Here is a 13,775-nt window from a genome sequence, read left to right as displayed (position 1 = left end):
TTTAACTTTATGGTGTTCCCCACTCTGCTTTCCCATAATATAAAGTTTTAATTTTTATACATTCAGATTTGTATTTTATGTTTTGGATTTTCTTGTCATGCTTAATTATGCCTACTTCAAACTGTAACACTTGTCACTCCTCATGTTTGGTGTGTGAGTGTGTGTGTTTTGTTTTGTCGAGACAGGATCTCGCTCTGTCACCCAGGTTGGAGTGCAGTGGCATGATCTCGGCTCACTGCAGCCTCTGCCTCCAGGGTTTAAGTGATTCTCCTGCCTCAACCTCCCAAGTAGCTAGGACTACAGGAATGCACCACCATGCTAGGCTGATTTTTGTATTTTTAGTAGAGATGGGGTTTCACCATGTTGGCCAAGGTAGTCTTGAAATTCTGGCCTCAAGTGATCCACCTACCATGGCCCTCAAAGTGCTGGGACTAGAGGCATGAGTCACTGCACTTGGCCTCATGTTTTTGTTTTATTTTTGTGCCTTATTATTTGTTATTGTGATCCGTGTGGAGTTAATTTGGGTGTAATGTATGAGGGAGGAATCCAGCTTTTTCTATAAATGGATTAGCCTATTATCTCTTCACCATTTAATTGAATAGTTCAGTTTTCCTCACTGATTTGCATTGCTTCATATACTAACATGACCACATATTTGTATTATTTTATAGATTCTATACTACTTTGTTAAATTCTGTGTATATTTTCAGACTTATAAAAAATTGTATCAATATTACACAAAAAATTTCCATATACCCTTCGTTCAGATACCACTTCCAAATGTTCTCATCTTACATAACTTTGGGCTAATTACGAATAAAAGGGTACAATGTTTCTATCTGGATGCTGAGATTTGGGAAACTTTTCACATTTTTCTTTACACTCTTTTGTTCTTTCATTTTTTAGAAAACACAAGGAACATATTTTACTTTAAAAAAGAATAAAGTTTTTTCAATAAGCAGGTAAAAATAAAATTTGATTAACTTCCAAAAACCAGCAGGTACAGGTGGTATGCTGTAGGAGTCTGAATGAGAAAGACAAGTATGTTTTAATGCAATAGTGAGTTTTAAGTTTAGCCTTGCAAGAATGTATGGGATATAGACAGGCAGAAAAGAGACAAGCCAAGTGTTTTCAGTGAGGAAAACGGCATAAGCCAAAAAACTGAAATAGGAATGAATATAACTTGTGAGGATCAAAATGAGAAAAGAGTCTAGGGGCTTAAAAAGGTGAATACTGGCTGGGTGCGGTGGCTCATGCCTGTAATCCCAGCACTTTGGGAGGCCGAGGTGGGCGGATCACAAGGTCAGGAGGTCGAGACCATCCTAGCTAACACGGTGAAACCCCGTCTCTACTAAAAAAATACAAAAAATTAGCCGGGCGTGGTGGCGGGCGCCTGTAAGTCCCAGCTACTCGGGAGGCTGAGGCAGGAGAATGGCATGAAACCAGGAGGCGGAGCTGGCAGTGAGCCGAGATCGCGCCACTGTACTCCAGCCTGGGGGGACAGAGCGAGACTCCGTCTCAAACAAACAAAAAAAAAAAAAGTGAATACTGGAGAGGAAAAGAGAGTTAAGTACATTGTGAAAGACCTTCAAATCTAGGGTAAGGAATATGAATTTTGTCCTCCAGCCAGAAAAGAAGCCAAGAAGTTATAGGCAAGGTACAATTACTGTATTTATTAATACTTATCCAACAACTATTTATTTAGTGCCCACTATGTTCCACATACTGCTATAGTCCAGGAATAGTGACTACAACAACAATCCTCACGAATAAAACATGTTAGCTATGTTTTATAAAGATGTATGGGTTTTTGTAGATTTTGGGGTTGGCTATGGGACTAAATGGGGCAAAGTGATAAGGGAAGTGTCATTGAGGAGATAGAAGAGATAGCATTTCAGCTGAACCTTGAACATTTGAGTCAGGTAGAGAGACAGTGGGAAGGTATTTTAGAAAAGAGATAATAGGAAACAGAAGCATTGGATGGGAGCAGATATTCTCACAAGGTATTTGAAAGCCTATGAGGGCACCCATTTAACCGGAATAAAGGGTTTGTAGAAGAAAATGAGGTTAGCTGTGTAGACAATAATCAAATTGCTAAGGGCCTTGAAAGTCAGATCAAAATTTTATTCCTCTATACTCTATATAAATGGACCTGTAGGCAATGAAAGCCATCAAACGTTATTGAATACAAAATGACCTGTAATAGTCATGTTTCAGTAAGTCAGACAGAGAAGCAGGGTGAAAAATATTTTGACAAAGGGTGGGGGTGGGATTGAAAGAGGAAGACCAAAGACTATTTAGAGCATTACTGTTATATAGTCCAGACAGGCAATGAAAAGAACATGGCCTTGCAAGACAGCTGAAGGGATGGATATAGGAAATGTTTCAAAGGCAGCATCCACGGGTCTTAATGACTACATAGATAGCCTGGGTAAAGATGAATCAGACATATATTCAAAGCACTAACATTGCCAGGGGTAAGTGGTAAGTGGCGATCAGGATTTGAGAGATGGGTGGTTTTAAAAAATACAAACTTGTAGAAGACTGAAAAAAACGTATATAGTCTGGTACCCATTTAATATATTGAATTACATAATAAATATCTGCTACTAGTGTTGATGGAAGGAACTATAACCTACCTATTTATAGAATGACAGCTCTCAAATAATATCTTAAAAAATCATTATTTTATTACTTTTCATCAGATCTCCCTGAGTCATTTCTGTAGGAGAGATCTTGTGTGACAGCAAATTTAGTCTAGTGGGCCTTCAATAATAATCCATGTGACAGATTATGAAAATAAAGCCATGACATCACCAGGGCTTCCCAATTTACATAGAAATGCAAGCTTCTTGATAACTTATATCCTATGTAAGTATCTTACTCAAAAATACTCATGGCAATCTAGGGACTCATTTGTATTGAGGGATTGGGGCTTTTTCTAGTCTTCTATGGCACATAAGAATGTTGAGAACTAATTCCAGTTTCTAGGAAAGGTAAAAAATTATAAAAAATAAGAAATGCATGAAGCGCATACTCTATGCCCGCACAATGTCAGGTACTGCCCACAGGTTAGGTTTTAATAATCTCAAAACAAGACTGGTTAGAATTATTTGTGTCCCATTGCCAGATAAGAAAGCAGAGTCACAGAAGTTAGTTAACTTGCTATGGTCATGTGGCGAGTGACACACAGTCAGGAATTCATCTAAGGCTGCTATTTCTGCCATAGAATCTACCTTGAAGGTATGGACTCAGATCTGGGAAGGGACCTTGAAAAGTCCTTGCTTCCTACTTTTTCTAGGCCTACAATGAAAGCAAGAAGAAAACAAGGATCTCTCTTACTTCAAAAGTGGGTGGAAAAGCTACATTGTAGATCAAGCAAAATTCGAACTGGGTGTCTTTTACACCCAGCAGGAACTGCCATTTGAGCCTCCACTGAGCAGTGAGAAGCAGAACTTTTTTCTCTAGCCCACATTTCCTATTCACCTCCAGATGTAAAACTGATGGGGGTGGTAAGGGTTAGTTACCAGAGAAATAAAAGCATTTACTCAGTCATAATGTGTCCCATCACACTGAAACATGTGGCATTTTAATTTCTCCTGTGAAATATCAACCATAGACTTCTCTCATAACACAGATAGGAGGTCTAACACTCAACTGTTTTAGGAAAGCAGAAGAAAAAACATTCTCCTTAAGCAGGAATCAAAAATTAACGGCAACTGATAGGGCAAGCTGTACATAGAACAGTTTTTTCTCCTAGATTACTTAGTAAGGATATTTTGTCTAAAATAAAAACATAAAACATATGTAAAATTTAAAAAATTAAAGTATTTAAGATATTAACCAAAAAAGATCCATCTTCTTCCTCTCTTTGATTACAATACTGCAGTTTTGCCTAGATGAAACTCTAAACCTGAAATGACATTTTTACTCTAAGCTCATATTTTTACTTCCTTTCACCTTTTGTGTTTCAAGCTAAAAAGTCTCTCATTCTTACTTGGTATCATGAATTTCTTGCTAAGTAATTAAAAACCAATTGTGTTTAAACCTTTTGAGATACTTGGTTTTACACTGTGTAACTCAGGATTTGGTTTCCAAAACCTCAAATTTAGCATCCCAAGAAAGAATAGTATCTATGGCATGTTTAAAGAAATGTTTTGAAATGAGGTGATGGGCATTTAGAAATAGAGAGTGCGTGGCTCCCTCTCCTCTTTTCTCACTGGGGGAGGAGAATGACACATCTGCATCATGCTGCCAGAAGTCTGTTGCCATGATTCTGTTGAGTTTCACAAGGGTGAATGGAGATACCAAGACTACTCATAATTACAGCATAGCCACTGTGAACACGCAAGCAGTGCCCAATTGACATATGCAAATTAGAAATGGAAATGACTAGCACACCTTGGTACCACCTCATCACTAGAGTCTTCCTTTCCTGCTCCCACTCCCTAAAGCTCTGAATAGTCTACTATACTCTAAACATCACAGGCCCAGTCCAACTGTCAGAACTTTAATTCAGCACCAGTGTCCTTTCTCATGGCCACTCTTAGGGTAACTTTGGCTAAATTTCAGACTTCAAAAACACTCAGGAATCAGAGGGACATAAAGAACATGGAATTCTGTGGACTAGCCTTGAAGCCTAATATCTGTTCGTAATGCTTTCCTTCTAAGAAAAGTTATCTCAAAATTCAAGTAATTAAATTACAAATGAAATTGTGGAAGATGAAGCAATGCGTCACTAATTACAGTTGTCGGCAAAATCATAATTGGGGTAAGGGAATTAGAATGGAAAATCACACAGAATGACTTTAAATGTATTTTTTAAACCTTAAATAAATGTTCTCAAAAGCAACTGCTTCCAAAACAAACCAATGTCATTGTTATAAGCATTCATCATCAGTAGGAGGAATATATCTCTTTCAGTGTTCATGAAACTACTGCTGTGTCATGATCGACTTAGGCAGATGTTTAAAGTTTAGTCAATGGGCAGATGGTATCTCTTTACAAATTCTTCAAGTTAGCAGTTACAGGCTTCAACTATGCTGTGGTAGTTAGGAAGATGGGTCACCAGGACCTCTTTCAAGGAAGATCTTGCTGCTGAGCTTCAGAGAATGTGGCTAGCAGACAGCCTCCTGCTGTCAGCTCCTGCAGAGAGCCATTTCACCTGGGAGTATGCCCTTCCCAGGGCAACTGGCCTTCAGCAGGTGAGCTAAGCAGGCAACACTTGGCTCTACCAGGTTGGCCAATCTTTATCAGGCCTGTATCGCAGCATGACTTCTCCCTCTGCCCAATCCTACTTTCCTCTCCCCTCCTTTCACATGTGTCTATTTCTAATAAACATCTTGCACTCCAAACTGTCTGTATTTGCATCCAGAGAACACAACCTGCTTATGACATGTCTTTTTCATTTGCATTCTCACTTCATTTTACTGCAAATCTCAGGAATATGCTTGTGTAGGTCCAACTCTTGGAATGATCATGATACTTAAAGAGCATGCTTTTCAGCGTCTAGACTTCACTTTATTTAATGAAAGAAAAGAATATAGGTAGATTTCTCCCTGCATTATCCCGCATGGTACACAGAAGAGGATATAATTATTGTCAATAAGTTCTTTTCTCTATGAAAATTGCCTATAAAACCATAAATGCAAAAATAGCACACATTCAGGCATGTATTCCTACAGTATTATTGATTATTGAGCAACTTCTACACACAAGGCACAGGTGAAAAAAGCAGTGAAAAAGCTCCTGCTCTAGAGGAGTTTGCATTCTAGTGGTTGCGACAGAAAAAATAAATCAGTAATTAATAAACGTAACGCAATACCAGGGTCTGTGAGGAAAAATAAAGTAGGGTAGGTGAGAGGATAGAAAATGATTGAAGAAGCATCTTATTGTCTTAAAACTATAGACAGCGAGGAAATGCTGCAATCCACACACGGCTGGGCTTGCACAGTCACATATACATTTAGAAAGTCACTTTCCTTGACAGTATGTATCGTTTTTGTTCCAGTGAAGAATTCATCATGCTCAACTTTCCTAAAATAATATTTCCTCTGCATTGTGAGTCCACCTGCTGCATGAGACATAAAATCTTAAATCTATGATACTAACCTATATAGCAATGTTGTCTTGGGGAAAGAGCAGCCCGAACCATCATAAGCTGTAGTCAGACACAGCTGTCTCAGGCAGATGGCTTTAGTGGGCAATATCATGAGCTTGCCAGGTTTTTTAAAATATGAAAGGGTTTTCTGCCTCATTAGTACTCCATGGTTGACCATCCACAAACACCTGGCGTTCACGCTTCTTCCTCTTGTGGAAATATCACTATACATAGTCTTAGCTCTAAAGGATTTGTTATATAATTTTTGCCCAAAGAATCTAATACTTAGATAATCTACAAAAACACCATTTGGAAAAACCCTTCCTCATGTAGTTTGAGATGAAAAATTGAAATCAGGACCAATAAGGAAATGGTGTAGTGGAAGAAGCACACTAAATTACTTTGCTCCTTCTCAGTACTTAAACTACTTTGTCCAGAAGGAATCCCAGGTGGCCTTCACAGTTCTCTGTTTACACCATCAATATAAGAATGAATAACACAAACAACAGTTTCTTTCCAAGAATAACTGTGTGCATCTCTACTTTTTTCTTCTCACACTCGACAAGCACTTTGTCATCATCATCTTCAACACATACATTAGGTAAACACCAACATTACTAATTATAACTTGCTAAAGGCAAGAATCATAACATATCTACACCTTGTTCAACCCTTGTTATGAGGTAAAGCAGAAAAAGCAATAGACTTGGAGTTTGGAGAAGCAGTTTAAATTCAGGTACTGTGATTTATTAGCTTCTTAAAAGATTAAACTGTCCCAAGGTTATAAATTTCAGTGTTTATATTTGTAAAATGGAGATAACATCCACCCAAATACTTTACAAGGTCAGTAAAGAAATGTGTTTTAAAGTACTTGAAAACTACAAAACGATCTGCAAATGTAAGGTATTGATATCACTGGAGTTTAGATTTAAATTTTAACATATTATTCTGATATAATTTTCAATTGATCAATAAAAAATACCTTCATTTAAGAGGTCTTTATTCACTACCTTCTGTGTTACACTATGGGGAATATTAAAAAGGATAGCTATCTATGTTATCAAGGAGCTTACAAATCAGATTTCAGAAGGGGAAATATGGAGGAAAGATGTGGTTTTGGTTTTTGCCAGTACTGAGTACTTTCTATGTGACAGATATTATTACAGTGTTTTACATGTAGTAACTCTTTTAATTTTCAGAAACCTACGACAAAGGTAAAGGTAATATTTTTATCTCATTTGCAGTTTAAGAAGATGAGGCACAAGAAGTTTGGAAACTTGCCCAAGTCTGGAATCCTAGTAACTATTAGAGTTAAGTCACACACTCAGGCAAGTTGACCACAATGTTATATTACATCTCAAGTTCGGCAGAAAACACACACACATATATGCATCATTAATAATAACTAATGAGGATTAATAATACTAAGGCATCAATGAGGATTAATACTACTAAGGCAGTATTGATGCATCAATACTATATCAATACTGCCTTAGTATTATTGATCCTCATTAGTATGATAAATACAAAGATCACCCTGGGGAGGGGTAGTCAAGGAAATCTTCATGATATGAAACCAAAACTAGATCCAAACTTGTTTTGAGGATTCAGATAAGAAAAATTAAATAAAGGACTAACAGAGTATCACTTTCCATATGTACTTTTTGAGGGTACAATAGGTATATATCCTTGATTAATATATAACATATTATATAATATATAAATTATATAACATTACATAATAAATAAAATATACTATAACATATAAATTATATTTATATATTATTTAATTAATTTAACATATATTTATATATTATATATTTATGTTATATATTAATATATTATTTATAATACATAACATATATTACATAATTCTATATTTATATATTATGAATATATTAAAATTATTTATAATATATAATATATATTAATATATTATATATGGAGAATGTAAAAATACAATATATATCTGAAATATCTCATTGGATATGTACTTTTATAGACTAGAGTTATTTCATAATTAAAACAGACTTAAAGCAATGTCTGATTACTTATCCATATACCTACCAGTCTTAATCCATTTTATTTAAAGAGCTACAATTTAAATATTTTCCTATAATCAAGATCATTAAATCTTGGCCTATTAAAATGGAAAATAACTTGAAATAGAATACTTGATGTCTTTTCATAATAAAAAAATGCCACCAGGCAAATTATTTTCAGTCTGCATGAGTAGCACTGTGTCAATTTTCCATGATACAGACAGGAGGCTGCCTCACTCACTCCTCTGGGTTTTTATATTTGCTGTAATTATAACATTTTATATATAGGAAAGCAATTTTGAGAGCTACTTTTCAAGCGGCATACAAAACAATGGCATCATTGAAATTTCCAGCAGAACATGTACATTGATTGCTTGTTGGTCCTGCATGTAGCTGATGAAACTTACCAAGTGATATGTCTGGGCCTTTAAAACGTTGAGATCAATAAAGTTTTCTTCATTATCTGTCTCTTCTTCCTTAGAAAATAAACAAATTTTTAAAAAATTATTAAAAACTATAATTAAAAAATATATTTCCAGTTTTCACCTACATGCTATACTAGGCTATATTAAACTTGATATAAAGACTAGTGTAGGAAAGGGTATTTAAAAGCCTAGTGAACGTGTGCATAAAGTAGGGCACAATATTATTAACAGTTCATCTGTTTTCTGAGGTTTTGATGGTATTACTACTTAAATAGCACCATTTTTGCAGTCAATAAAGAAAGGAAAAAACGGGGGGAGGGAAAGGAAGGGAGCCATTGCTATAGAACTACAGATAAATATAAAAACAGAGCAAGAAACAAACCCAAGTGGCTGGCAAATTTGATATAAATAGAAGGAGTTAATGGATATTTTTGAGCAATAAGACTGAAATGGACAAAAATGAGAGGCTCACAGAGAATATTCTCATTTGCTCCGACCAATCACACTGATACATATTTTTGACATCTCATCTCTGGTATGTTCAAGCTTGATAAAATAATGGTTACCAGTACTGGTTGGTCCATGGTACTTAAATCTATTACAAAGGATAGTTTAGGTGGGTGCCAAGCTAATCCTAATCTGTAGACCAACTGGATGTAGAGGGCAGGGGTAGAAAGTGACCCTTTGAGAACCAACTCCCTCCCCAGTATGCAGTAAATATGGAGTCTGAGCAGGTTCTATGAGCATGTAAGACAAAACATGAGCTCCTCTTTTTTCATATGTCTTTGTGGTGACAAGTGACATAGTAAGTAACAAAAATTTAACAAGGATATTTCAACCTCAAGGACACAATAAAGACAATGGAACTGGGCCCTCAAGTCATTATTTTATAAAGAAAAAAGAGAATGTCAGTTGGTGAACACTTCCATATGTAGAACTGTACAAAGCTGTAGTAGATTTCAAAGATAATCCTTATCTTCAACCATTTATAAATATATAAGATACTGGTTCTCCAAGTGTGGTTCTGAGAGCAGCAGTAACAGCATCACTTAGGTATTCCTTAGAATGCAAATTCTAAGGCTCTATCCCATATCTCCTCAGAAACTATGGGGGTTGGAACAACGAAGGTAAGGTACGAGAACTATGCTAAACCTTGGAGAACCAGAAACATTTTAGTAAAATAAGAAACAACATAAATGTAGATTCTATACACTCCAGTGACGTTTACTTTTTTTAGAGTGGGGCAGTAGAACAGAAATGCAGACAAAAGTGATCACTTTATATCTTAAAACTGAAGCAGAGGTATACACTTTTGACAAATGGCTTAGTCTAGTCTGTGTTTGCACTAATAAGAGTCTACTTAACAACCAGAGTAAATGAGTGAAATGTCAATGACTTAATGCCCATGGGAGAAGAGACAAGTTTATAATGCTTTTACAATAATCTGATCAGTACTGTTTACATAGGCAATCAATAGATACTTGTTGAACTATACTGGACTGAACACTAATAGGTAAAAAGCTTTAATAGTAGGTACTAGAATGAATCAGCAACCAATATATGGTGCTGTTTCTCCCACAGCCAGGATTTACAGGTCCAGGAATCAAGGGGTGGAAATGGAGTGGAATCACTTGCTATTACCCCTAGTAGCCCACTGGCAAAATTCTTGCTTCCTGTTCCCATGATCTTATGCTTTGCTGGCTTAGAGGTCTTAGTTCCAAAAGGAGGAATTCTTCAACCAGAAGATACAACAACGATTTGATTGAACAGAAATTAAGACTGCCACCTGGCCACTTTGGGTTCCTCATACCTCTGAATCGACATGGCAAAGAAGGCAATTACTGTATTGGCTGGCATGACTGATCCTATTAACAGGACACTGGGCTACTCCAAAATCGAAGGAAGAGTATTCTAAAATACAGGAGATCTTTTAAGGCATGGTATTATCATACCCTGTGATTAAAAATCAACAGAAAACTACAACAACCAAATCCAGGCAGGTCTACTTACTGGCTCAGACACTTCAGTAATAAAGATCTGAGTCACCCCACCAGGTAAAGAACTATAACCAGCTGAGGTGCTTACTGAAGGCAAGGGGAATACAGAATAGGTAGTGAAAAATGGTAGTTATAAACACAACTACAAGCATGTGACCAGTTACAGAAATGAGAATTGTGATTGTCATGAATATTTCCTAGTTGCTATGAATATATCTGTATGTGTTTTTGTTTTCTTTACTCTTATTCCCTTATCATGTAACACAGATGTACTGACTTTATATCATAGTATTTAAGTATTGTTACTTTTGTAATATTTAAGTGATATCAGGGAGAAGAGTAGATATCACTTATGGACTTTATCTCCTCTTCTGGAGAAGGAATTAGAGCAATATCTGTTGTATGCAGAGCAGTTACATTCTATTAGATGAAATTATAACCATGCTATGTATGGTCTTTATTTGAAGATTATGGTTTAAGAAGATGTATATGGCTGGTAAGGTGACAAGGGGTCGACTTTTGATGGTTAATTTTATGTGTCAATTTGACTGAGCCACAAGGTGCCTTGGTGTTGGTTAAACATTATTCAGAGTGTGTCTGTGAGGGTGTTTCTGAATGCAATAAATAATTGAATCAGTAGACTGAGTAAAGCAGATTGTCATCACCAATGCGCATGGGCTTTATTCAATCCACTGAAGGGCTGAATAGAACAAAAAAGCTGAGAAAGAGAATTTATCATTTTTGCCTCATTGTCACTGAAGACATTAGTCTTCTCTTGCCTTCTGACTCAGACTGAAACAAACTATCAGCTCAGCTCTCCTGGTCTTCAGGCCTTCAGACTCAAACTGGAACTACCATCAGCTCTTCTGGGTCTCCAGCTTGATAACTGTGGATCTTGGGGCCTTCTCAGCCTCCATAACCATGTGAGCCAATTCCTTAAGTCTTTTTCTATACGTGTGTGTGTGTGTACATCCTATTGGTTCTATTCCTCTGAAAAATCCAAACTAATTCATAGAAAAAGGATTAAGTTACTAAGTATTATTAAGAGAGCATTTAAGAGGAATTCAAATGTAAACAGGCTTAGAAAATTGTTTTGTAAGCTATTAGAATACATGAGGATTCTAATTTCAGTAAGTCAGAAGGCAGTCAAAAATTTCCTATTAGTCTAATATGCCTTCTTAATTCTGACTGCCAATTACTATGGATATGATTATGTACAATAGGTGGGAATATTTTGTGTTATTGACCCCAACATATTTATAAAAATAATTATTAATGTGTCCTAGCTTGATATGGGCAATCCAAAATTAAAGGTTTCTAGTTTCTAGATGATTATAGGAGAACTTTGACTGTGAGAAATAATCTTTTTTTTTTTTTGAGACAAGAGTCTTACTCTGTTGCCCAGGCCAGAGTACAGTGGTGCAATCTTGGTTAACTGCAACCTCCAACTCCCGGTTCAAGCAATTCTCTTGCCTCAGCCTCCCAAGTAGCTGGGACTACAGGCACATACCACCACGCCTGGCTAATTTTTGTATTTTTGTAGAGATGGGGTTTCACCATGTTAGCCAGGCTAATCTCAAACTCCTACCCTCAAGTGATCTGCCCACCCCAGCCTCCCAAAGTACTGGAATTACAGATGTGAGCCACCACACCTGGCCAACCTTTACCATCCTTGAGCAACGCCACAAACTCAGACAACAGAATCATGTAATATCCCACCATCAAAAGGCTTCCTGGTGGTGACCCAGTCCTCCTTAAAGAGAAGAGTAGAAGTAACAGAGGGCTCCTTAGAATAATATGATGACAATAAAGAAGAAAAGAAATTAAAGAGACATGATGCAAGGGAATGAAGAGCCTCAGGGCCAACCCCTTTGAGGAAGGCCTTCAGTTTGCTCTTATGATAGTAGAAGGTCTTCACCTCATGGCTGGGAAGAAATGTGTGAAGAGACTGCTTTCCAGTATATTTCTCTAAATTCACACCCCAAATAATGGTGCCTTGAACTTTAAAGGGTTCCCAATTTAAAATGAGCTATAGTTTCTAAATGTTACACAACGATGTGCTGACAGTTTGATTTTATGGTCAAATATTTAATGAGTATGTATTATGCACCAGGCCCTGCACAATAAGCTGGACACACAACAATAAGAAAAATTACACATAGTTTCTGCCCTTGCAGATATTTTTCTTCTGACTAGTGGGTTTTTCTTTATTCCCCAGACTAGCAGTTTTTAGCTATATGCCTTTGAAGTTAAATATTAATGTACTAGAACCAGGTATCTGTTCATAAATTATTCATAACTATTAAATAGTTATTAAGAAGATAAGGGAATAAATAAGGTGAACAACTGGGGATATATGAGTACTTAATTTCTGAGCTTGAATGGAAAGATCTGTTACACAAAGAATAAAGTCTAAACTACTTTTCATGCCCAAAACAATCTGAACTCGGTCTATCTTCCAAGTTAATCTTATGCTACCCACCCCCTCACATAGGAACTCTGGCCATAGTAGTTTTCTCTTAGTTCCTTGATGATGCTAAGCTTCCTCCTGCCTTCAAAGCTTTGGCACATGCTACACAGCCAGGGCCTTGCCCACTGCCTGCTACATAACAAGTGCTCAATAAGTATATGCAGAATGAATGAATATATCTTTGTCTTGACTTTCAAAATTCATCACATTAAAAAGTATCTTTCATATTGACAAGTTTTACAATGGTCTTTTTCCTTCTGTAAATAACAGTCATCTTTTTTTACATATATTGTTTAAATAAGGTTTATTTACATTGCTATTAAAAATACATGTTAAAACGTTAAAAATGCAAAGCATAGAAAACAATCATTCATAATTCTCCTACCCATATATAATGAACGCTAATATATTTATTTTTACCATATTTTACGTAATGTTATAACATAAAATTTGGAATCCTCTCAGTTAATTTTATAGCATATAGTATAAGTTACATTCCCATGTCAATAACTTTGTATTTTTCTTTGTAAACTTTGTAAACATTTTTTTTGTAGAGACAGGGTCTTGCTCTGTCACTCAGGCTGTAGTGGAGTGGCATGATCATGGCTTACTGCACTTTCAAACTCCTGGGCTCAAGTGATCTTCCCACCTCAGCCTCCTGAGTAGTTAGAACTACAGGCATGCATCACCATACCTAGCATTTTTTTTTTTCTTTTTGGTAGAGATGAGGACTCACTACAT

At 36.3% G+C, this 13,775-nt stretch overlaps 2 protein-coding genes across 2 annotated transcripts in view; one reads left to right on the top strand and one right to left on the bottom strand.

Moving 5' to 3' along the window:
• The window catches only part of HHLA2 (HHLA2 member of B7 family), a 184,299-nt gene that overhangs the window by 21,111 nt on the left and 149,413 nt on the right, over positions 1-13,775 (top strand). The gene's annotated exons all lie outside the window — the stretch shown is intronic.
• The window catches only part of IFT57 (intraflagellar transport 57), a 63,896-nt gene that overhangs the window by 39,911 nt on the left and 10,210 nt on the right, over positions 1-13,775 (bottom strand). Inside the window, exon 5 of the mRNA XM_005548231.5 lies at positions 8,550-8,618. Within this exon, the coding sequence (XP_005548288.1) occupies positions 8,550-8,618 (69 nt within the window). The remainder of the gene's footprint in view (positions 1-8,549; positions 8,619-13,775) is intronic.

This window comes from Macaca fascicularis, chromosome 2, assembly GCF_037993035.2.
Source record: "Macaca fascicularis isolate 582-1 chromosome 2, T2T-MFA8v1.1".
NCBI lineage: Eukaryota > Metazoa > Chordata > Mammalia > Primates > Cercopithecidae > Macaca > Macaca fascicularis.
This window is presented reverse-complemented; position numbering and strand designations above follow the sequence as displayed.